We start from the raw sequence: 24389 nt of genomic DNA, 5'->3' as shown, positions 1-24389 counted from the left end.
GTGGTCTTAGACCAGTTTAGGTGCAGTGAGCACTGGTGTCTACCTACTGGGAGGAGCCTGGTGGGAGCCCCAAAGCTGTGGTCCTCCCAGCACTGGGGGCTTCTGCATCCTGGTGCTGGATGGGAGTGCACCCAGAGGGACCCCTATACATCTCCTGAGTCCAGGGTACTGGACTGGGCTCCCAAGTCAGCCTCTGTCTGCTCCCCCAGTGGCCACCCTCACACCTTGTCTCCTCTCAAGCTCTCTTTGGGCCGTCACTAGCCCTGACTTCCCTGCTGACCCCGGAAGGGAGCTCTGAGACCGTGGGGTAGGCCCAGGGCAGCCCGTCCGCTCAGCGTCTTGTCCTCTGTTGGGACTCGGTTGACCTTGACCCTGGCGCTCCCGGATGCTGAGTCTCATTCGGCCCCTCCCGCTCCTTCCCATGTCCTGAGTGGGGGTGAGGTCAGTGGTCAGTGTGGACATCGGGGTGGGCCTGGGGCTCCCGGGTGACTGTTGGCCTCCCCTCGGGACCTTTGCAGATGGTGGTTCTTATGGATCCAATGGAGGATCCTGATGACATCCTACGGGCGCACCGCTCCCGGGAGAAGTCCTACCTGTTCGACGTGGCCTTTGACTTCACTGCCACCCAGGTGAGGGGGCGCCTGGACCTGGGGACACACAGGATCCCTTCTCTGCCCTCTGACCGACCTGGGAGGGAGCCCTTAGGAGACCCCGGGACCAAGCTCCAGGCGTCCCTCCGTCACTGTCTCCCTGCTGCATCCCCACATGCACACGTGTGTGTGAGCCTGCATAGCGTGTACAGAGCCTTCTGCGTGGACACCCCGCGGTCAGCACACAAATGCCACCCTCCACGGGGACCCACACAGCAGTCCCCACAGGTGGCCCCAGGGGAGCCGCAGGAAGGTGCCCGAAGTCCTTCTGGTGCTGGGAGGGGCGGCTCGGGGAAGCTGACACCCTCTCAGGGACACCCCCCGTCTCACCCATCTGCGGATGCTCCAAGGAGCAGGTGTGAGGTGTCCTCTGGGCTGGGGGCCGGGAGCCAGCTGTTGGTGGGGAGGGTCTCAGGTGTCCTGAGCACTCTTGCAGGCTGGCATTCCCCCCCACCCGCCGTGGGGGCAAAGCAGAAACATCCATCCCCCCTCCCCACCCCCACTTGTCTGGGCCCGAGTGCTCCAGGGAAGACACTGCCTCTGGGGGGGGGGTGGTCAGGGTGAGCCCGTGTGCTCTGCCCTGGCTGTGCCCAGGGTCCTGATGGGTCTCCTCTTCCCTGCAGGAGATGGTGTATCAGGCCACCACCAAGAGCCTCATCGAAGGCGTCATCTCAGGCTACAATGCCACCGTCTTTGCCTATGGCCCCACAGGTGAGGGCGAGTGCCCCCGAGGATCAAGCCCCTCACCCTCCACCTCGGTGCTTGTCTGGCCCAGGCCGGAGCAGGAATCAAGGATATGGCAGATTGAAACTGCCCTCTCCCAGAGCCCTTTGGACCCAGAGCCCCACCCCCAGCCAAGGATGCCATCTTCTCCCCCTGCCCCCACCTCCCGGCCACCGGGGAGGCTCCAGCCTTGAGGACAGACCCAGGTTTGCCAGGGGCCCCCGCGCTCCCGGTCCCCGTCCTGCTCGCCCACCCCCCCCTGCTCTGCCCCAGGCTGCGGGAAGACGCACACCATGCTGGGCACAGACCATGAGCCCGGCATCTACGTCCGGACCCTCAACGACCTCTTCCGAGCCATCGAGGAGACCAGCGACGACATGGAATACGAGGTGTCCATGTCCTACTTGGAGGTGAGTCCTCGGTGCACCCCGTCCTGTGGGCGTGGGCCAGGAGGTCCTCGGGACCAGGCTGGTTTACCGCCCTGGGGTCAGGTCAGGGGGCAGTCTCCTGGGGGCGCTCATCACTGCTGCTCGCCCATGTGCCTGTGGTCGGCTTCACCTTATAAAAACTCGGAGAGGCTCAGAGAGGTTAGGCAACTAGACAGAGGTCACACAGTAAGTGAGGGAACAGGAATTCAGACTCAGGACCCTGCGGCTTTAAAGCCGAGCCTTGCCCACTTGGCTGCTCCAAAGTAACCAGTCACTGAGCACAGACCTCAGCCACCCTCCAGAGGCCATCCTCTGGACCCACTCCTGGGCTTCCCCGGTGGCTCAGATGGTAAAGAATCTGCCTGCAGTGCAGGAGACCCAGGTTCGATCCTGGGGTTGGGAAGATGCCCTGGAGAAGGAAATGGCAACCCACTCCAGTATTCTTGCCTGGAGACTCCCATGGACAGAGTACAGTCCATGGGGTCGCAGAGTCGGACACGACTGAGCTGACCCTATTTGCTTTGCCGGGCCACCGGCAGGCACTCTGTGTATGTAGGTGCAGGTAAGAATGTTACATACGCGGACAGGCTTAGACCTGCCCGCCTTCTCCACCTTGACACAGCCCCTGATGCCCACCTGTGGGAGTGCTATCACTGGGCAATAGCAGATCGGCAGGGGTGGGAGCCCACAGAGGCCAGAAGCGGCGGGAGAGCCACTGGGCTAGGCTCCATCTGGCTCCTGGCCTCCCCAGCTCCCTCTGGAAGCTGATAATCTCCTGGGTGACAGCTCAGGAGGGGCAGCGAGGCATTGCTACCAGCACCTGCTCCAGCCAGCGTGGTGTTGACTTAGCCAGCAAGATGCACTTCGGGGGCCGCGGTTGGGGAGGCTGGCTGAAGGTACCATAAGGGTTGCCTAGCAACCGCCAGGGCTTGGCCATGGGTTAGGTCACATCCTCTGCTCGGTGCCCGGCTGGCCTGCAGAGAGAGGGTACCTTCTGTACTGTTGGCTCTGGCAGCCCAGTGTTTCCCCCCTGGATGCTGAAGCCCCCTTACGCCCACCCCATAGGAAGGAAGGGGTCCGTCTCCTTAACCCGGGGTTTCTCTGAGAGGAGCCCGGAGCTCTCGGGAGGGATGGAGAGCCGGGCTATTGCCTGAACCTCCTGCTCTTGGTCTCCCGTTAACGTCTGTCCCCTGCCCCTCCCGACCGGGTCCCATCAGATCTACAATGAGATGATCCGGGACCTGCTGAACCCTGCCCTGGGGTACCTGGAGCTGAGGGAAGACTCCAAGGGGGTGATCCAGGTGGCCGGAATCACCGAGGTCTCCACCATCAACGCCAAAGAGGCGAGTCTCGTGCAGCCAGTCGGGCAGTGGAGAAGGACACTAACCCACGTGTGTGTGTTTGGGGGGTGCCCAGAGGCAGCAGGGCTCTGCAACCAGGGAGCCGCTGCGGCTCAGCTGGGCCAGAGCTGGGGCAGACACCGAGGACCCTGGACGACACGCCCCCGGCCACGCCGACCCTGGCGACTGGACAGGCATCCCGCCTCCCAGTTGACAGACAGGCCCTGACCTCTCGGCCCCCACAGCACACGGGGGGGTTGACACAGCCCTGCCTTGAGCCCCTTCCCACCCTCGCAGAGGCAGGACTGGGGAGCGTCACCAGGGGCCCCCAGGAGTGGCCTCCCTGCTCTGCCCCGCCCACCCAGATCATGCAGCTGCTGATGAGGGGGAACCGGCAGAGGACCCAGGAGCCCACAGCCGCCAACCAGACGTCCTCGCGCTCCCACGCCGTGCTCCAGGTGGCCGTGCGCCAGCGCAGCCGGGTCAGGGACGTCCTGCAGGAGGTGCGGCAGGGCCGCCTCTTCATGATCGACCTGGCCGGCTCTGAGCGGGCCTCCCAGGTGAGGCCGGCTCCCCTGGGGCTGGGGGCAGAGCCTGGGGGGGTCGGGGCAGGGAGGCTGGCCCACCCCGCTCCCCAAGGGGTGGAGTGGGGACTGTTGCAGGGAGGATGGGGATGGGGGGGTGCTCTGGAGGGGAGGACACTGAGGGATGTCACAGAAAGGATGGGCTGGGCTGGGGGACCCCAGGGAGACCCCCCCAAGGGGCTGTTTGTGGGAAGGGGCCTGGGAGTGTGAGGGTCTCTCCAGGGAAGGAGACAGTGCGTGTCCCAGAGGACGTGGGGAAACAGCCAGGAGAATGAATGGGCCCGGTGAGGAGCTGGGGCCCCGGGGAGACGATGTCCGGGGTGGGTGACCTCGGGCAGAGCCCGGGAGGGGACCCTGCCCACCACATCAGGGGAAGAAAAGAGCCCGCCACCCACTTCTCAGTATTCATCTCCCCCCCGCAGCCATTTGTCCGGCCCTGCCACCCAGGCCTGGGCCCAGGCCCCCCCTTGTGGGCAAATTCAGAAGTTTCGTGGTCGCCTGAATCCATGGGCATCTCACCATTAGCACTGATGCAAACTCAAGCACCAGGGAGAAGTAACAAGGGCCTTGTGTTTGAACATGTGGGGTTGGTTTTAACAGGGTGGAGTAGGAGAAACATTCTCTTTCCCTAAAGGCCTGAGGGCTTCCTGGAGGAAGAGGGTGGGGAGCAGCCAGCGGGGAGAGGGTGTGCCCCGCAGCCACCGGGTCCCAGCTTCACCAGGCTGGGCAGAGACATCCCCCGAGGGCAGCTATGGGCAGGGCCTCCTGGGACTTGGCCCTGTCCTAATCTCACATCCATTCACACACACCTTCATGCGTTTCCTAGCGCACAGGCTTCCTTTTTTTTTTTTTAATATTTACTTATTATTTATGTATTGGCTGCTTCGGGTCTTAGTTGGGGCACAAGGGATCTTTAGTTGCAGCATTCAAACTCTCAGCTATGGCATGTGGGACCTGGTGCCCTGACCAGGGATGGAACGCAGGCCCCCTGCATTGGGAGCGCGGAGTCTTAGCCCCTGGACCGCCAGGGGGTTCCTCACACCTTCTTATACACACATTACACGCTGTCACATGTACACATGCAATTCACACACGCTCACACGCCCTTCCCCGCAAACACACAAACTTCCATCCATCCCCTCTGGAGCCTGGCTCTCTCTCTAGAGCCGGGAGCCCACGGCCGTGCCGGCTCCCAGCTGAGCTGCCTGGGAAGTCAAGACCTCCCTCCATCTCACCCTCGGCCCTGCCCTTAACTGTGCCAGCGGGTCCGGTCAGTGCCCAGGGAGACGATGAGCCAGGCTCTCAGCATCCTCAGGAGCCTCCTGCCCCCGCTCTTGTCCAGCGTGCATGCTTAGTAACTTCAGTCGTGTCCAACTCTGTGACCCCAAGGAGGGCTGTAGCCCGCCAGGCTCCTCTGTCCATGAGATCCTCCAGGCAAGAGTACTGGAGTGGGTTGCCTTGCCCTCCTCCAGAGGATCTTCTAGACCCAGGGATCAAACTGGCATTTCCTGTGTCTCCTGCATTGCCAGGCAGGTTCTTTACCACTAGCGCCCACCTAGGAAGCCCCACTCTTGTCCAGAGACCTTCTCATTCTCTGACCTTCTGGAATGCCCTCTGTGATCCCTGGAGAAAGGGCAGACCAGGTCCTCAGCGTCTCTTCCTTGCAGAGCCCTGGGGGAAGGGGAGGGGTTTACAACCCAGGATGGCCTGGGGCGGGGATTCACACCTGCTGCTCACCCCCTCAGACACAGAACCGTGGGCAGCGCATGAAAGAGGGGGCCCACATCAACCGCTCGCTGCTGGCCCTGGGCAACTGCATCAATGCTCTGAGCGACAAGGGCACCAACAAGTACATCAACTATCGTGACAGCAAGCTCACCCGCCTCCTGAAGGTACCAGCTGCCACCAGGCCCGGGCCCTGGGCATCCGGGGTGGGGCTGCCAGCTTCGCAGAGGAAAATACAGGATGCCCAGCTGCATGTGAATAAATAACAGACAAATAACGAAATCCGGTTTGGGTATCAGTATGTATGTCCCATGCCATCTTTGGGACATACTTATAAAGCTCACTCATTTATCCAAATTTCAGATCTAAACTGGGTGTCTTATATGTTAGGGCTTCCCAGGTGGCTCAGTGGGTTAAAAAAAATCTGCCTGCAATGCAGGAGATGCAGGAGACGTGGGTTTGATTTCTGGGCTGGGAAGGTCCCCTGGAGGAGGGCATAGCAACCCACCCCAGTAGTCTTGCCTGGAGAATCCCATGGACAGGGGGGCCAGTCTGCGGGGTCGAGAAGAGTCAGACATGGCTGAAGCAACTGAGCATGCACTCGCAGGCCTCCGTATGTGAACAGCAGGGAGGAAAAGAGGTTGCATCTGAGCATCTGACCGCCCCCTCCTCACCAGCCCCAGGGCTGTGGGTCTGAGGGAACTGGGGGTCATCTGCATTTGGGGGTTCAGGTGGACAGTCTCGTGGCTCCCAGAGGCTGCTGTTGCCAGGGGGCTGGGGAGGGGGTTCGCACTTCTGGCTGGGCTCTGAATGCAGTGCTTCACCCCGCCACACCCAGTTCCTTTTTGGGGAGGAGGGAGCCATTCTGCATGACTTGTGGGATCTTAAATTTCCCAACCAGGGATTGAACCCTGGGCCCTCAGCAGTGAAAGCATGGAGTCCTAACCGCTGGACGGCCAGGGAATTCTCCGCAGTTCCTTTTATCGGGTCAGCGTATCTGAGTTTAGGGGGTCATTATTTCCATTTGCAGACGAGGAAACCGAGGCACTGAGAAGCTAAGTAACATCCCCGAGGGCTCACGCTAGTAAGTGCTGGACGTAGGGCCCCAGCAGAGGTCTGGCTGGCTGATGGCGGAGCTGCAGGTGACCTAACGCTGGGCATCAGCCCGCCAGCATCACTGCACCTACAGGCTGGGGGTACGAGAGCCGGCTCCTGCCACCTAGCAACCCGAGGGAGCTGAGGGTTAGAGGGGTGAAGGAGCTAGTCACTGCCGCGCCCGAGGGCTTTGCCCCCAGGCCACTGTAGCCCCGCGTGCACTCTCTCCATTGGAGAGGGCAGGGCAAGCCCAGGGCAAGGGAGGCAGTGGTCACAGGCCCAGTTCACCCCATCACCAGCCTCGCTCCAGCCAAGACAATGGCGCCTTCCGCCGTCAGCAAAGGGGGCGACCTGGGAGGCCCAAGGAGATGGCGGAGAAGCCCAGGACCCCTCACAGCTCTTGCTGCTCTGGTCCCAGCCAACCAGGGGGCGGCCTTTGCTCATCCTCATGTGTGAAGAGGGGGAGGGGGAGAGCTGGGAGACCCTGACTCAGACGCTGGAAATTTTCAAACATGACCTTTGGAGAAAAAACCGGGAGAGGGAAGAAGTGGGGAGACGGCGGAGGGGGCGGGGAGGGTCCACGGCACCAGCACGTGGGAGAGAGGCATCGCGATTGGGAGCAGGGTCCAGGGAGGCGGCCGCCTGCTGACCGCCGCCCGCCCCCGCCCGTCCAGGACTCCCTGGGGGGAAACAGCCGCACCGTGATGATTGCCCACATCAGCCCAGCGAGCAGCGCCTTCGAGGAGTCCCGGAACACCCTGACCTACGCCGGCCGGGCCAAGAACATCAAGACCCGGGTAAGGGGGCCCCTGCTCTGTGCCCCCCGGACTAGCCTTTCTGGGCCAAGACTCAAGCCCCCTGGACTGATTCCAGGTCCTGCCACCCCCCAGCCCGCCCCGAACACACACGCTGGACCGAGCCACCACTGCTCTGGCCCCCCGTTACTTGCCAGGAAGCCCTCAGCTTCTGAGGGTCCCCTTCTCTTTTCTAACTTATTTATTTGGCCATGGTCAGTCGCTGTTGTCCTGTGCGGGCTTTCTCTGGTTGTGGTGACTGTGGTGGATTCTCTTGTTGTGCGATACGGGCTCTGGGGCGTGTGGGCTCAGTAAGGGTGGCTTACGGGCTTAGTGGCCCCGCGGCATGTGAGATCTTCCCAGACCAGACACCAAACCCATGTGTCCTGCATTGGCAGGCAGACTTAACCATCGGACCACCGGGGAAGTCCCTGTCCTCCTCTTGTTCAAAGTCTGTGCTCATCCCCAAGGTCTGTGCCCCCAGCCCCACCACCCCCTTCCAGCTCCCTGTTTTCATCTTAAAAGACGCTCATTCAGACGTTTACGCCTCCAAAGGCCCTAACCCCGACAGTTACAGAAGTGGTGACTGTCACTGGGCACTTTTACTGGGCCCTTTATCAGTTCATCTCATGTGGTCCTCCGACGAGGAGGCGCTATCTCTGTCCTCATTTTACAGTTGAGGAAAGTGAGGCTGAACGGAGCTAAGTGGCTTCCCGCGTGGGCAGGAATGGTGCTGAGACCAGCACTGGGTCCTCCCGGTTTCCAAGGTTTCCTTACCTTTTCTGGTCAGTGTCTTAGAATCCTGGCTCTCTGTGAGGTCATCTGGGCCCACCCGTGTGAAGAGTCTAAGAACCGAACGAATATTCTAACCCTTCAGTTTTCCAGCTGCTGTTTCAGGAGCTGGATGCTTTATCTCTGCTCTCTCCATTAAGGAACTTAATGGTGGGAAGAGACCCTTTTAAAAGCGCGAATTGACAGTTCAGAATATTATCAACAGCAGGCAATCACGCCAACAGCAGGGAGGCCAGTGGGATCCCACCGACCTCTTTAGAGACGGTGAGAGGGAATCTGAAGGATGAAGAGGAGATTCCAGAAGGGAGAGAGCAGCAAGGATAGAGGCTCCTGAGGCAGGGAGGAGGTGGTGTCCGCGGCAAAGGTGGGGGGAGGAGAATGGTTCCTCCGATGAAGATGGAGCAGTGAGCCAAATGAAACTCTAGAGAGAGCAGTGGGCCTTCAACACCAGATGAAGGAATCAGGGCATTCTTCCAGCAGTAGGGAGCCAACGAAGGTTGAGTGGCGCAGAGGCCAGGGTTGGGGGTGGGGTGCACAATTTTAGGAGTGTGCCTCTGGTGGAGGCATGTAGTTTGATAGGTTGTAGGGTCAGAGGCAGGGCTTCCTGGGTAGCTCACGTGGTAAAGAATTCACCTGCAATGCAGGAGACCTGGGTTCAATCCCTGGGTCAGGAAGATCCCCTGGAGGAGGGCATGGCAACCCACTCCAGTATTCTTGCCTGGAGAATTCCCATGGACAGAGGAGCCTGGCGGGCTATGCCCCATGGGGCCACAAAGAGTCAGACTTGGCTGAGCGACGAAGCACAGCACAGGGTCGGAGGCGGGGGAGTCATTACTGTCACCCAGGAGGAAGAGAGGGTCCCCGAGGGCAGGCCCTGGCCTCCAGGTGACTGTATCCCGCCCCTCCCCAGGTGAGGCAGAACCTGCTCAGCGCCTCCTACCACATCGCCCAGTACACGAACATCATCGCTGACCTCCGGGGCGAGATCCAGAGGCTCAAGCGCAAGATCGAGGAGCGGGGCGGGCGGAGCCCGGACCGAGCCCAGCTGGGGCGGAGCGACATCCGCCACATCCAGGGTGCGTGCGTGGGTCTCCGTGAGCCAAAGCCCGTCTCCTGAAGCCTCTCCAGGCTGCCTCAGGGTGCTCTGCGGTCAGACAGCACTGGCTTCAAAGCCGGATTTGGGCTCTCTCTGGCTGAGTAGCCTTTAAGCCTTCCGTCCTTCGGCTGTCAAACAGAATCGCGATCTCTGCCTCAGAGACCTGACCCGAGGAGTCGGTGGTATCAGAGTGAGAGTCTGGGTGTTTAGCTGTGTGGGGGCTTCACTCTGGGGACTGCAGTGAGGGCTGTGAGGCTGAGCCTGGCATCACCAGAAGGGATACGGTTCCCTTACAGATTTTCTGTACTTGCTTTGATGATTTTCCAGCACGTGGCAGTAAAATGTCTAAGGGGTGCCTTTTACTACTTGACAGAAAGGTGCTCTAAAGGCTGGCGGAAGCCCAGTTCATACAGGGAGGTTGGGAGTCACCTTTGGGTCACTGCCTGAAGACAGTGTAGATGTGGGAGGGGGGTAGTCTAGGAGGTCTTCCTGGAGGAGGTGGTTGCACAGAAGTCTTTCGGGGAGAAAGGAAAGGGAGGGCCCAGGCGGACCCAGACTTTCCTGGCCTGACTGTTCCTCCTCTGCTGACCTCCCCCACCTCCCATTCAACCAGCAGCCGAGGTGCAGCACCACAGCGGGCAGGGCGAACAGGCCGCGATGGAACACCTTCGTGAGCAGCTGATCAGCACCTTTCAGGAGCAGATGGACGTGCGGGGACGCCTGCTGGAGCTGGAGAACCGCAGCATGGAGCTGCAGATGGACACCTCCCGCCACCTGCTCACCATCGCCAGGTAAGCACCGCTGGCCTGGGCCGGGGGCCGGCGGGGGAGCTGGAGCCGCCCCTCGTGCTCCCCCCCTTCCCCCCGCCACCATCCCCATGGCCTGAATCCCCCGTCTCCTGTGGGGTTGGGGCTGCTGCAGCTGGAAGCACGAGAAGTCACGCCGGGCACTCAAGTGGCGAGAGGAGCGTCGGAGGGAGTCCTTCACTAAGGATGACCCCGGGAAGGACTTGGACACCGGTGATGGCCAGCCAGACATCGAGGAGCCCGCCGAGGTGGTGTCCGCCCACGAAAGCATCGCTGCCTTGATGACCGAGCAGAAGAAGCTGCGAAAGCAGAAGGTGCCTGGGGCTCGGGGACTGGGCAAGGGGGGTTGGGAGACTCAGCAGGAAGGGGCTGGGGGAGGTTTGTTGGAGGAGTGAAACCTGGGCGCTCAGGCCACAAATCCCCTGCGACTTTGAGTCTTTCTCATCTGCGGGCTTGCCTGGTGGCTCAGATGGTAAAGAATCCACCTGCAATGCGGGAGATGCTGGTTCAATCCCTCTTGCAATGCGGGAGATGCTGGTTCAATCCCTTGGTTGGGAAGATCCCCTGGAGTAGGAAATGGTAACCCGCTCCAGTATTCTTGCCTGGAGAATCCCCATGGACGGAGGAGGCTGGTGGGTCACAGAGTCGGACACAACTGGGGGACTAATGTTTGTGTGTGTACTCAGTTGCTCGGCCAGGTCTGACTCTTTGCAGCCCCTTGGACTAGCCCGCCAGGCTCCTCTGTCCATGGGGATTCTCCAGGCAAGAACTCATCTTTAAAATGGGAGTGGTCAGCCCTAGTGGGGTTGATGGGAAGATTAAATAAATCCTTTCACATATTAAAACTGGTAGCCAACATTCTAATTAGGATTTTCCAGATCTCCCTTCTCTGTTCTGGAGCAGAGCCATACCAGGGGGCTTCAGGGTCCACGAGTCCTGAGGGCATCAGATGCGCTGGGGTTGAGCTGGGCCACGGAGCTCATTTCCCTGGATTCTCTGGTGGCTCAGACGGTAAAGGGTCTGCCTGCCAACGCAGTAGACTCAGGTTCAATCCCTGGGTCGGGAAGATCCCTTGGAGAAGGAAACGGCAACCCACTCCAGGATTCTTGCCTGGAGAATCCCATGTATGAAGGAGCCTGGCAGGCTACGGTCCATGGAATCGCAGAGTTGGACAGGATTGAGAGACTTCATTGCACAGAGCTTGTTCAAGGGATGGGTTGCAAGAAGGTAGGCACAGAGGGGTCACTCAGGAGCAGTCCCCGGTTGCAGAGTTCGAGACACAGCTTCGAAAAGTGGGCCTCGGAGTGGGGCTGCAGCCTGGCGCCCAGCGTCCAGGGGCTTGGACGGGCGAGGACCCCGCTCAGCAGCGGGTGCGGGCAGCCCCTCGCCGGCCCCCTGGTGCTGACCGCCCGCTCGGCTCCCCAGCTGGCGCTGGAGCAGCGGTGCCGAGAGCTGCGCGCGCGGGGCCGCCGCCTGGAGGAGACGCTGCCGCGGCGCGTCAGCTCGGAGGAGCAGCGCGAGGCGCTCGGCCTGCTCTGCCGCGTCCACGAGCTGGAGCTGGAGAACGCCGAGATGCAGTCGCACGCCCTGCTCCGCGACGGCGTGCTCCGCCACCGCCGCGAGGCCCTGCGCCGCCTGGAGCAGCGCCGCAGCCTCTGCGAGGAGATCATCCGCGCCCAGCGGCAGCTCATCCAGGGTAGGGCCCCCGCCCCGCGCGTCCGACCCGCCGAGGGCCCGAGAGCGCGCGCTGAGCCCTGCCTCTCCGCTCCCCCACCGCAGACTGCTACCTGGCCGTCCCGCAGCACCTGGAGGAGCTGTATGAAGTGTACCTGCGGGAGCAGGAGGAGGGCAACCTGGAGCGCGCCACCATGATGGACCGCCTGGCCTCTCGGGCCTTGCAGGTGGGCGCCCGGGCCGGACCATGCGCACAGGAGCTAAGGGCGAGGCTGATGCCCAAGGCGGCGCCTGCCAGGAGCTAGGGTGGCCTCGGACCGGGCTAGCTGGTCCCCAGAAAGCTGATTCCTCCTCCTACTTATCCGACCCAAAGCCTTGCCAAGCACCCCTCCCGTGGTGTTCTCCGGCACGTGTCCCCATCCAGGGTCTGAGGATCAGGGTTGGCGATCTGAGATATCACTAAGGGCCCTGGATACCCTCCCAGGAGACCAGGCCACCAGGCGGTGCCACTGGGAATGCCTAGCAGACCACAGCTGGCCCCTGGGGACTCAGAACACAAGCCCCCCTGCCTTCTGGGGCTCCCAGCCCAGATTACAGCCCCAGACTGTGTGCCTGTCACCCAGGCTGTTTACTCAGTCTGAGACCAAGTCTTCCGAGTCCCCTCTCCCTCCTTTCCCCTCCCCAGGACAGCGCCTTGCCCAAGATTAGCCCCCCAGGAACCGTGCCGACCCCGGAGGAGTCTGACCTAGAGAACGTCAAGATGCCAAACTCCGAGTCCCCGCACCGGCACAGGAGCTTCCTCCCTCTGCTCAGCACTGAGAGGTGAGCCCGAGGGCCACTTCCAGCCGTCCAGCCTGCCTGAGCCACCAGGCAGTCTCAGAGATGCCAGCCCAGACCTGGCTTCCCAGGGAGGATGGAGCAGGAACGGAAAGAGGGGAGGGGGCACAGGTCTGGAGCCAGGACTTTGGGTCCTCGTTCACATAATGCAGCAGTTCTCAGGAGGGGTAGGGGTGGGACCCCGTGGTCCCAGCCTGGTCAACAGCTGCCCATCCTCCTCTGCTGACCTCAGTGAAGCCAACCACGTGTTCAAGGCTAGCTCCCGGGCTTGGCACGCGAAGGGCTCCTCTGTGCCCACCCCACCCCCTATCCCGGCCGGCAACCTGGTGACACAGGAGGTGAGCAGTGGGCCCCACGGGCCCCCCGGGCTCCCCTGATGTGGGTGGGGGTACAGGGCAGGAGGGGACACCCAGTGGTTGGGATGCAACTTTTCCAAAACAGCCCTCTGAGGACGTAGGGCCCCTGCTGGGTCCAATGGCTTCTCTTCCCAACCCATTCATCTCACAGGCCGCCACTCAGGTTGGTCTGAACGGCCAGATCAACTCCTCCCCTGAAAGCATCGAGACTGTGTCGGAGATCCCCTTGTCCCGCAAAGGTGTGTCTCCTGTCTCCCCCCAGCCCCCATCAGCCTGAGCCTGGCATCATCTCAACAGCTCAGAGCACCCAGCCCGAAGCCCCCTCCTTCCCTCTCTGCTGCTGAACACACCCAGGCATCATTCTAGAGAGGCACCAGTGCCCAGAGAAGAGTAACCATCTGCTCTGTGTGGACAGAGCAGGGGACACAATCGGAAACCAGAATGGGGAACACATGGCCCTTGGGATCACGCCCCCCCCCCCCTTCCCACTCGGAAATAATTGTAATAGGAAATAGAGTCCGAATCCTCCCTACCCTGTGGCCATAGGCGACCCCCATTATCTCAGCTAATCCATCCTCAGAACCTGGGACCTCCCTGGCAGTCCAGTGGTTAAGACTCAGCACTTCCACTGCAGCGGGTGAAGGTTAGATCCCCAGTCAGGGAACTGAGATCCCACATGCCATGTGTCACGGTCAAAAAAAAATCTTCACAACGCGTTGGGGTTAGTTTTACCATCGTCGGTTTACAGATGAAAAGAAGGCTGAGTTCTCAAACAGCAAGCAAGTCGGGGTGAGCTGCGGCAGAGAAGCCGTGTTGGAGGTGCAGGAGGGGGAGGAAAATGTGGCCTTGATCCCGGGCTGGGTGCCCCTCTGTCCCACCGCAGGGAGGAAGGAGATCGTGAGCGACACCAAGAGCATCTCCTTGAAGGCTGCCCGGCGCCGCTCGCAGGCCCTGGGGGCCGAGGGGCGCCAGCTGCTCGCACCCACCATGAAGCACAGCAGCCTGTCTCTGCACTCGCTGGGCGAGACTGATGACGTGCGGCTGCCCGGACCGCTGGCCTGCAAGCGGCCGCCCAGCCCCACCCTCCAGCACGCTGCCAGCGAGGACAGCCTGTCCAGCAGCACGGGCGAGGCGCCATCCCAGGCGGTCGAACATCACGGCGATGGCCCCTGTCCCGCGCTGCAAGGCCAGAAGAAAAGCCTAAGCAAGAAACGAGAGAAGTCTCTGGAGGCAAAGAAGAAGCGGAAGTCCCAGTCTTTTGAAGTCACGGGACAAGGGGTAAACCTAGGGGGACAGGAGCTGGGGGTGTCTGGGCCCCCTCCTTGCTGGGTTCTGAAGGCTAGATTCCTCCAGAGGCCCCACGGTACCCCTAACTCTGCACCACGCTCCATGGCATGTCCCCCAAGTGAACCTAACATCTCCTTGTATCAGATCCCCACGCAGCTCCCAGCTCATCTGGCTCTCCAGCCAACGCAGCTGTCCCGCCCCAAGATGCACATCGCTGGGCCCCGTCCCGTGGAGAGTAACATCTCAGACCAGAGGATGCCAGTGGTTGGACACCTAACCCCTAGCATCCAGCACCTGGGAAAGGCCACGCTGCCTATGGCCAAGGTCAAACTCCCTCCGTGCCAGAACTTGGGTGAGTACCAGCAAGTGTGTGTGGGGGGGGGGGGCGGGGGGGGGGAGGTGAATAGCAAGGGGGAGAAGGGAGCCCTTGGCCAGGCCAGGGAGGAGGCTGGTTGAGCTCCCTGCCCCTATGGCTGCCCCTTGCTGGAAACTGGGTTCCTGAAGACTGTTAGTGGGACTGGCTTCTTGGGGTAGTGCCCCTAGGGAGTTCAGAGCCACTGTGGGTGACGAGAGGGGCATGGAGAGGCATGCCTTAAAGCACAGCTCCTGGCCTTTCCCCACCGCAGGCCCTGAGGACGTCTCCCCCCTTGCTGCCCCCTCCAACCCAGCGGATGTTCCCGGACGGGTTACTCGGGTGCCCCGCCTGCCCCGTGATGACACAAGCATCCAAGGCAAAGATGGACGCTTGCGGCACAACTGAGGGGCCCTGCCTGCCCACCAAGGCTTGATGGGGCATGGCAGGAAAGGGAGACAGAGGCTGGGCAGATGGGGATGACCTGGCATCAGAAGCTCGGGATCTCAGAAGGCTGGGGCCCCTGGGGCCCAGGAATCGTGGGGGTGCCTGCCCCCCCCCCAGTTCCGAGCCTTCAGTGCCACCGGGAAGGGGAGCCGAGCCCAGGAGGCATGGCCTGGATGGCAGAGCTCCCTGGCCAGAGACTCCGGTTGCTGAAACTCTGTTCTAAGATCTGCAACCAGACTTGGCCTGAGGAATGGGGGGCGGGGGTGAAGCAGGGAGGGACTGTTAGAGGGATAGGGCTCCACATCTGGGGCAAGGGCAAGCTGGATGGTTGGGGAAGGGCCCAATGGGCATTTCACTTACTGTGGCTAGGGGGTGGGAAGGAATCTAGTTTTGTTACTTAGCAGTCGCTTCCGCCTTCCCCCGTCCCCCCACTCTTTTTTAACAATAAAAATCCCGTTTGAGTTTTGTGGGTTGTTCCGGAAACTAGATCTTGTCTGAAAGGTGGGGTGGTCCTGACAGACTGGCTTCCCTTCCCGGGTGGTGCTCATGGTAAAGACCCTGCCTGCAATGCAGGAGATGCAAGAGATGTGGGTTCGATCCCTGGGTCAGGAAGATCCCCTGGAGGAATAAATGGCAACCCACTCCAGGATTCTTGCCTGAAGAATCCCGTGAGTAAGGGACTGACGGGCTGCAGTCCATGGGGCCGCAAAGAGCCGGACACGACTGAGCAACTGAGCACATCCCTGATTAAGATTCAACCCAAGTCCTCTCCTCCCAACACACCCTCTTCCTCTCCGGCTGGTTGTAGAGCACCCATCAACAAACTCCTGGGGGAAAGTGGTTTTCCTCCGGACCCTGAGGTCTCTCCCCAGGAAGGGCAGGGCTCTAAGGCCCATTCGTGTCCTCTCCCACCAGTACACACCTCTGCCCAGACCCCCTCCCAGGAGAGGTCAGAGACTTAGGCTTGTGCTTACCCCTCCCACCCCGGGAAGTCAGGGCTCAGAAATTGCTGAGCTGAGCCCCTCAGTTTCAGGTGAGGAAGCTCCCCCAAGGTGCACCTGACCATCTCAATGCTTTTACCTGCCCTGTCCCCTGTGGGGATGGGGGCCCTTGGGGAAAAGCTAATGAATGATGGGGAGTCCCTGACCTGTGGAGCCCTCCTTGGACTGCTTTTACCCCCAGAACTGTGTGGTTTAATCATCCCCTTGCCGCTCAGAGCACTGGCTTATTCTACCAAGAGCATTGGCTTCCCATGTGGTGCTGGTGATAAAGAATCCACTAATGCAGGAGATGCAAGAGACATGGGCTCGATTCCTGGGTTGGGAAGATCCCCTGCAGGGGGAAATGGCATCCCCCTCCAGTATCCTTGCCTGAAAAATTCCATGCGCAGAGGAGCCTGCTGGGCTACAGTCCATGAGATGGCAAAGAGTGGAACAGAACTGAGCATATATACACAATACCAAGAACCTCACTTTCAAGTCAATGTGAAAGCAGCTTCTGAAACCAGGCATCTGGTCTACCACCCATGGCCTGGCTTCCACCCAACTCTAAGGCCGCCAGCGCCTGGTCACCCAGCAGGCCGGGTTAGACACCTCCACTGGTCATGCCACTCCCAGTCTCTCTGCGCCATCTCTACTGGGCCTTTATTTTCCTGATCCAGAGGCGTCAGGGATGCTGAGCTCCCCGACCCGGGCCCGCCTGGCTACTTGGGGGTCCGGATGAGGGTGTGATAGACGGGCTTTACAATGAGGTGGAGATGCAGGGCGTTCTCCACCAGGTACTCGGAGTTGCGCCGCTGCAGGTCGGCGTGCGCCAGGAAGTCGCCGGCCTCCTCGCTGCTCTGGTGGAAGCTGTAGGCGTGGCGGACCAGCAGGCGGCCGTGGTGGCGCGCCCCCACCAGCACGGTTTTCTGGAAGCTCACGCCTGCCGCGTCGCCGCCGCTGCTGGCCGGCGTGACCACCAGCCGCGGCCGGCCGTCCTCGGGGCGTGCGAGGGGCAGCGCGGTGCCCGCCGCGTCCGCGTAGACGGGCCGCAGGCTGACCGGCAGCCAGCGCGGCGAGAAGAGCACGTTCCAGGTGACCCGGCGGCCCGAGTCGTGGCCGCTCGGGCCCAGCTGCGTCTGGAAGCTGGTACTGCGGTCGTCGCGGGCCGGGTTGTTGATGACCCACGGGGCGCCCCAGGCGGGCGCGAGGTAGTTTCGGGGCAGGAAGGCGCTGCCGTTGACGTCGAAGAACTTGGCGTAGTGCAGCGGCGAGGCGGCGTGGAACTGGTAGGCCTGCAGCAGCAGGTCGGCCACCGCCGGGCCGTGGCGCGCCAGGGCGGCCGAGCGCGCCTGCAGCTGGAACAGCTGCGCCGGAGGGATCATGGGGTAGCGGATGGCGCGCAGCGCGCGCTCGGCCACGGCCGGCGGCGGCCGCGCGCGGCCCAGCCACGCCTCCAGCGCCTGGAACAGCTCCAGCTCGTCCTGCAGCACGAGGTCCGAGCGCGGCAGCAGCTGCGCCAGCAGCTCAGGGCTCACGGCGCCCCACTCGGCGCTCCCCGCCACGGCCGACAGGTTCCAGGCCAGGAACTGCAGGCAGCTCTGGCGCAGGGCCTCGTCTCCAGTGCTCACCGCGTAGTGGTACCAGCCCACCGCCGGGCCCGCGCCGCCCGCCAGGTGCGCGCGCATGTAGTCGGCCACGCCCCGCTGCAAGGAGGCCACGCGGTACTTGGTGGCCAGCTGGTGCAGGGGGATGGCCTGCGCCAGCAGCACGGTCAGCTCGCCGCAGTAGAGGTACCTGCCGGAGAGGTGCAGAGATGGAGCGCGGTCAGGGCGGGCCCACGGTTACCCTACCCCGCGCCGCCTCCGGAGTCCCGAGGGTACCCGGCCTTGGGCAGGCAGCATCGTCCTTAAGGGAGCCAAGAGAAGGACCTTCCCGCGCGCATCCCACTTCACCGCCTCTTCCTTCCGGTTTCTCGTGGGGTGTGGAAATAAGCATGCATTTATTGAGCACAGGTGGCTCGGTGGTGAAGCATCCTCCTGCCAATGCAGGAGACGCAGGTTCTGTCCCTGGGTCAGGAAGATCCCCCGGAGCAGGAAATGGCAACCCCCTCCAGTATTCTTGCCTGGGAAATCCCGTGGACACATGAGCCTGGTGGGCTACAGTCCATGGGGTCGCAGAGTCGGACGGGACTGAGCTGACTGGGCGCCCACTAAGGGGCTGAGTTCTGTGCTAGAACAAGAAAGATGCAGCTCCTACCTCTGCAGGTTTACAGTGTGGGTTCGGATTCATGTTCTGCCAGTTACCTGCTGTGAGAATGGGCAAGCCATTTAACTCTGCTGTTTGCCTCTGGAAACAAAAGATGTTTCCCAGGATGTCTTATAGTGAGTGTGGTCATGTGACTAAATTCTAGCCAATGAGATATCTGCAAAGGCAGGGACTGGGATTGGGGGAAGGCTGGTTGAATAGAACTGACTAGGGTAGAGGTCATTGTTGTTCAGTCTCTCTGTCCTGTCTGGCTCTTTGCAACCCCATAGACTGCAGCACGCCAGGCTTCCCTGTCCTTCATCATCTCCTGGAGCTTGTTCAAACTCTCATCCACTGAGTCGGTGATGCCATTCAACTATCTCATCCTCTGTCGTCCCCTTCTCCTCCTGCCTTCAGTCCTTCCCAGTTAGGGGGTAGAAGAAAGATGCTTTTGTCCTTCTTTGCTATCCCTCTTCCTGTTGCCTGGAAGTTGGAAGAAATGACCGATATTCTGCAGCCTCTTGTCTAAGCTATTAAAGCAGGGTCACTTTCTCAGACTAGAGTGTGGACAGTGTCCCTCTGCAGCATGCTAGCAGGAAGCAGCCCCCTAGCCCTGTGGTTCAAAACCTGGACAGACAGCAAAACCACACAGAGACATTAAAATAAGAAACCAATTCTGCGCAGCCCTAGATATGAAGCTCGGGATACAGGGTGGGGTCCAGAAGTCTATAGTTTTTAAAAGCTCTCAAGGCCAGGTTTGGAAACAGCTTTGAGAGTATTTGGTAACTAACTTCAAACCACCCAGAGCTTTCAGGCAGGGGAGTCATGCTGCATTTTGCAAGAAGCTGGTGGGAGGAGGGAAGCGGGAGGTGGTTGCGTGGTCATCCTAATGCCATCCAGGGAAGGGGCAGGGCTAAGAGCCAGGGCTTCCGTCACCCTGTGAGTGGAGAAGCCAGGGACGTGGAAAGGGATGACGTCTTCCCCTGATCCTTCCCCACCTGATAAACTTGTCGAAGACGGCAGCACAGTCCCGGGGCTCCTGCAGCACCACCTCGCTCTGGTTACTCAGCAGCTCCCGGAACTGCTCACTGTGCAGTCCCAGCAGCAGGCGGTGGGCGTGGAAAACTCGGACCTCGTCGGTGCCCGCAGCCTGCACCCGCAGCACCACATCGCTGGTATTGCCCTGCCGCACCAGTTCCTGCAGGCGCTGGAGCAGCATCTGGGAGTGGTTGATGGAGGTGCCCGCTGACTCCCCGCCGACATCAGCTTTCTGGGCTGCAGCCGGAAGGAACACAGAGCAGCCTGAGAGGGCAGCCTTCTGGGGTGGCCGACAGACCAGCTGGAGATGCCTGTGGTTGGATGTGGGGAAGCCTGGGGAGGCTGTGTGCTCCCCTGTTCGTGCCTGTGAAGTGCGTGGATGCACGAGCACATCCTGGACGGGGAAATTCGTGAACCTGACCCTGAGCAGACCCGGAGAAGATGCCCTTGAAAGGGGCAGGAGGCGGATTCCCAGCAGGGAGAGGTCATGCATCAGGATGGGACAAAACGTCCAGAGCTGGACTTCCCCGGTAGTAAAAATCCTGCCTGCCCATGCAGGAGACACAGGTTTGATCCCTGACCTGGGAAGATCCCACGTGCCGCAGAGCAACTAAGCCTGTGCTCCACAACTATTGAGTCTGTGCTCTAGAGCTGGGGAGCTGAAACTACCAAGCCCGAGGTCTGCAGCCAGAGAAGCCACCGCAGTGAGAAGCCCGCGCACCTCGACGAAGAGAAGCCCCTGCTTGCGGCAAGTAGAAAAAAGCCCACACAGCAACAGAGAGCCAACACGTCCAAAAATAAAAAAATTTTAATGTCTAGAGCTGATCTCCATGATGCCAGACCCCTAGGCCAGGGTTGAGGAACCTCTTGGCCCCTCACCTCCTGAAGAACTGCCCACCTTACCCCTCGGAAGAGAAAAGTTGGCCCAAAGCAGTGCTGCTGCTGCTGCTGCTAAGTCGCTTCAGTCGTGTCCGACTCTGTGCGACCCCATAGACGGCAGCCCACCAGGCTCCCCCGTCCCTGGGATTCTCCAGGCAAGAACACTGGAGTGGGTTGCCATTTCCTTCTCCAATGCGTGAAAGTGAAGTTGCTCAGTCGTGTCCAACTGTTCGAGACCCCATGGACCGCAGCCTACCAGGCTCCTCTGTCCATGGGTTTTTCCAGGCAAGAGTACTAGAGTGGGTTGCCATTGCCTTCTCCGCAAAGCAGTGCATTCCCCAGCAAATAATCTATTGAGCACTTACAATAAGCCAGACGCTCCCCTGGGAGCTCAGACAGTGAACAAAACAAACCAGCTCCTTACACTTATAAAAGCACAACTTAGCTTCTTAGGCAATAAATACAAATAAGCAACAAATAAGCGCTCTGGTTTTAGGCTGTGACCAGTAAGGGAGGTGATGGTAGTGGGGTGTCGGCTCCTGTAGGTGCAGGAATCTGAGACAGGCTCCCTGAGGAAGTGATAAGGGGCCCGCCTGAGGCCCCGGGAGAGGCTGGGCTTGGTGCTGGGAAGGCGGAGAGGATCTGCCCAAGTTCTGAATGGGAGGTGAGGGGCAGAGCAGGGGAGGGGGCTGCAGCTTGGGGGTGGGGGAGCCCAGGCCCAGCCGCCCTCCTGGATCCTGATCTGGGAGGCAGGGGTCTACACTGGCCTCCTGGGGGACCCGAGAAAGCACAGAGCCAGCGGGTCGCGGACAGGACTCTTGGGCGCCTGCGCCTTGGGACTGGCATCCTCCTGCTTCCGGGCGAGCCACACCGGACCCTCCTCTCCTGTTTCCAGGGACACCCTGAGGGTCAGATGGGGACATGTGCTCACAGATGGAAAACTGAGTGACAGAAAGCACTGCCAGCAGCTTCCCCAAGTGGAGCACCGACTGAGGCGTCGAGGGGAGCAAAGGGGTACCCCCATACCTCCACCCCCCATGCGTGTATGGGTGCATGCGCATACACACACACAGTCCCAGGGTCCACGTGGACTCTTGAGGAGGCTCTCAGGAAAGCAGAACCTCTGTGTATGAGTGAGAGAGAGACCGAGGGCGTGAGAAAGGGTGAGAGAGGAGCTCTGGTTATTTTCCAGCCCCGCCATCCCCCAAGCTGTCACCGTGAAGGCTCCAAACGCTGATGGATCCCACTCTCCCCAGCCTGGACCCAGCTGCCGGGGACACTGGACAGTAGAAGGGTGCCCGCCCGCCCGCCTGCCCAGCCCTCCTGCCCTCGGAGGCCAGCTACCCTCCTCCACGGAGCTGCATGATCAAATCGACTCTGTGACCGGCCCGGCCGGCTGGACACCGCCCCCTCCTGGCCATGGGCAGTTGGAGCCTGAAGGTCCTGCCCCTTCTGTCTGCCCACTGCCCACTCACCTGCACGAGTGACCATCCCCACCAAGGTCAGCATGGCCCAGAAGCTGGCCCAGGACCTGGGCTTGGCAGAGCCCAGCCTGCGCATCTCTGTATCCTGCCCCCAAGCCCACGGGAGGAATAGCAGAGCCCAGACCGCTCCGCACACATCCCTCCTCCTTATATAGGATCCAGCCCGAGGGGATGGCCCTCCCTTTCCCGGCTGGCTTCCCTCCCGCCACCCAGCCTCTGCCTTGGATTGGTGGAAACTGGCCCCAGCTGTTACCCAGGCAACCAGTTGAGCCGGAGAGCGGGCGCCCCAGGCGCTATTGTGCTGCCCTCGGGCCCCTGAGGGGACCAGATCCGGCGGCCTCCCCCACATCTCTCACCACCCGGCATAGCTAGTCACTCCTCTCCTGGGAAGCCGAAGGCTCCCCAAAGGGCAGGCAAAGGGCTCCAGAACCAGAGGCAGCCACCAGCCCAGAGGGTCCCCAGCCCCCTCCCCTGACCCCCGGCCCTGGCACAGAGTACGCTTGGCAGCATCCCGGCTGGAGCACCGTGGTGAGCCAAGGAGTGCGAAGGAAGGGCCTGGAACAGGAGGAGGCAGCAGCCCAGGCCCCGCCCTCCCTCTCCCGAGTTGGGGTGGGCTAGCACCCCAGAAAAGAGGACAGGGCTCTAAGGAGGGGCCGTGGGGTAGCTGATGTCACTTTGATGTCCTGCGTTGAAGAATGTTCCTGGCGTGCTCTGAGGAGGGTGATGGGCCTTAGGGACGTGGGGACTGTGGCCATCACACCCGCCCCCCCACCCAGGTCAAGGTGAGCTAGAATGGCAGGGCCGGGCATACAGCAGCTGCACCCCAGCCTTTGCACCCCTGCCCCGGAGCACCCCCACCCAGAACTGGGCTGGCTGCCTCACTTGAGGCTGGTCCCCCGCAGGCATCCCACCCGCTGTCTGACCAGGAGCTGCCCTGGCACCTTCCTCTAATTCACCTTCTCAAGTGGCCTCAGGTCTCTTGGTTCACCTCCGTGGAAGCTTTCTCTTCAGTCCAGCTTCCTACTGTAATTTTTCACATCTCAAAGTTCCAAGGAGGGGGCTTCCCTGGTGGTCCAGTGCTTAAGACTCCGTGTTCCCAATGCACGGGGGCTGGGTTCCATCTCTGATCAGGCAACTAAGATCTGGCTTGCTGCGACTAAGACCTGGTGCGGTCAAATAATAATAATAATAAAAGCTGCAAGGAGACACACACAGAGCCCGGATCCGCCCTGGCAGTCGGAGACACCGAGGCAGACAGCTAGGGGACAGTGTCGGCTGGGTTAGTTCAGGGGAGAGCTCCTCTAAGGACAAAGGAATGGAGAGAAGGTGGGGTCTGGAGCCCAGGGGGGTGGGTGGGGGGCACTGGTGGGGCCTCACCTTTTCCAGGAGCAGGTAGGGCCTGGCCCAGATCCTCACTGGAGGGAGTGCTTCCAAGTTGATAAACTGAAATGGTGTGTGTGTGTGGTGGGTGTTGGGGGGGGTGGGCGGTGCTCCAGGGAGATCCAGCTTAGCGTTTCTCCCGAGGCTGGGTCCTTCACTAGGGCTGGGTCAGAGCCCGCCCTCCCTTGCTCTCTGAATCCCAGGGACCAGCTCAATGCATTGATCTCTGCCCCGGGCTGGCACAGAGAAACCCAACAGCTCCACCCCCCACCCCTCTCTGGAGCCACAGAGAGAGCTGGAATTGGGTCTGGCACCTGCTTCGTCCGGGTTGGCAGAGGCGCAGCTGTGCAGCCCAGCGGAAACCCCTCCCGGCTGTCCTGACCTTCATGCCCGGCTCCCTTCATCCAGATTCGCCACCCCCTGCCCACTGGCTGCGTGCCTGCCCTTCCCGGGGGCCATACCACCTCCCTGACCCAATCCAACAAGACGGAGCCTCAGTGTGAAGGCGGGGGCGGGGGGGGGGGGGTCAGGGCCAGTGCTGTTCAATAGGATGTTATTGATGATTTTTTACAAAGATGATGCTGAGAAAACCCACTAGTCAGAAAATGGTCTTTCAGTAAGAAAGTCTCGAGGCTCAGAAGTGTGACCCACTGCGCTGGAATCTCCCACCTTCCACGTAGAAGCCAGGGCACCTGTGTCCTGTTAGTATCTTGACGATGGTCGTGTACACCCCCCAGCTAAGCTCCACCCGCTAGACTTAGATGGACGGCATTTCAAGTATGCAGGAACTGGGGAGGGCCCAGGTTACCGAGAAGACCCAAGAGAGTCCCCTCTGACTCCCCATCTCTGAGAGGCCTTGCCTCTTCTAGCTCTAACTTGTCATCCCTGAAACTCCTCTACTGATTTAAAAACTGACTTTTCAGGCCACTGCCCTGCTGATCCAGTGGCCAAGACTCCAAGCTCCCAGTGAAGAGAGCCTGGGTGCGATCCCTGGTCAGGGAATTAGATCCCATATGCTGCAACTGAGAGTTTGCATGCCGAAACTAAAGAGCTTGCATGCCACAACTAAGATCCAGTTCAGCCAAATAAATTTTTAAAAACAAACAAAAAAACCTGGCTTTCCAGGAATATGCATTCTCTGTTTTCATTTTCTTAGTCTGAGGATTTCTGGAGTGTATGCGTGCATGTGTGTGTGTGTGCTGTGCATGTGTGTCCTCATATGTACATATGTTCGGTCTGTAAGTATGTATGCATGTGTTTGTAGGTGTGTGTGTGTGTGCTGTGTGTGAGAGTCTTGGAGCTGGAGAGAGGAAGTGGGGCGTCTGCCCTGCCCAATCTTGCAAATGGAAGGTCAGAGACAATCCATTTTATCTTGCCCTGTGCATCTGGAAGCTC

At 60.7% G+C, this 24389-nt stretch overlaps 2 protein-coding genes across 3 annotated transcripts in view; one reads left to right on the top strand and one right to left on the bottom strand.

Moving 5' to 3' along the window:
* The window catches only part of KIF19 (kinesin family member 19), a 29159-nt gene extending 13724 nt beyond the window's left edge, over positions 1-15435 (top strand). Inside the window, exons 3-20 of one of the 2 annotated variants that reach the window (XM_061144953.1) lie at positions 519-629; positions 1274-1361; positions 1647-1783; positions 3019-3144; positions 3507-3701; positions 5471-5617; positions 7220-7342; positions 9042-9207; positions 9844-10018; positions 10149-10347; positions 11459-11729; positions 11813-11934; positions 12393-12529; positions 12777-12882; positions 13052-13139; positions 13784-14178; positions 14332-14539; positions 14814-15435. In XM_061144953.1, coding sequence (XP_061000936.1) covers positions 519-629; positions 1274-1361; positions 1647-1783; positions 3019-3144; positions 3507-3701; positions 5471-5617; positions 7220-7342; positions 9042-9207; positions 9844-10018; positions 10149-10347; positions 11459-11729; positions 11813-11934; positions 12393-12529; positions 12777-12882; positions 13052-13139; positions 13784-14178; positions 14332-14539; positions 14814-14947 — 2928 coding nt within the window. In that variant the 3' untranslated portion in view covers positions 14948-15435. Of the gene's footprint in view, positions 1-518; positions 630-1273; positions 1362-1646; positions 1784-3018; positions 3145-3506; positions 3702-5470; positions 5618-7219; positions 7343-9041; positions 9208-9840; positions 10019-10148; positions 10348-11458; positions 11730-11812; positions 11935-12392; positions 12530-12776; positions 12883-13051; positions 13140-13783; positions 14179-14331; positions 14540-14813 lie in introns of both variants that reach the window. The other variant, XM_061144952.1, reaches the window with a different exon arrangement.
* A 1213-nt stretch (positions 15436-16648) lies between these two features.
* Positions 16649-21720, bottom strand: BTBD17 (BTB domain containing 17). The gene is made up of 3 exons (XM_061144954.1): positions 21606-21720; positions 19212-19488; positions 16649-17763 (listed from the first exon to the last, which is right to left on the bottom strand). Exons 1-3 carry the CDS (start codon positions 21688-21690, stop codon positions 16689-16691), a joined length of 1437 nt encoding a protein of 478 aa, XP_061000937.1. The 5' UTR covers positions 21691-21720; the 3' UTR covers positions 16649-16688.
* Positions 21721-24389: the final 2669 nt, after the last annotated feature.

The sequence above is a fragment of the Dama dama genome, chromosome 5 (assembly GCF_033118175.1).
Source record: "Dama dama isolate Ldn47 chromosome 5, ASM3311817v1, whole genome shotgun sequence".
NCBI classification, from domain to species: domain Eukaryota; kingdom Metazoa; phylum Chordata; class Mammalia; order Artiodactyla; family Cervidae; genus Dama; species Dama dama.
The sequence above is the reverse complement of the archived record's forward strand: the minus strand, read 5'-3'. Positions and strand labels throughout refer to the sequence as shown.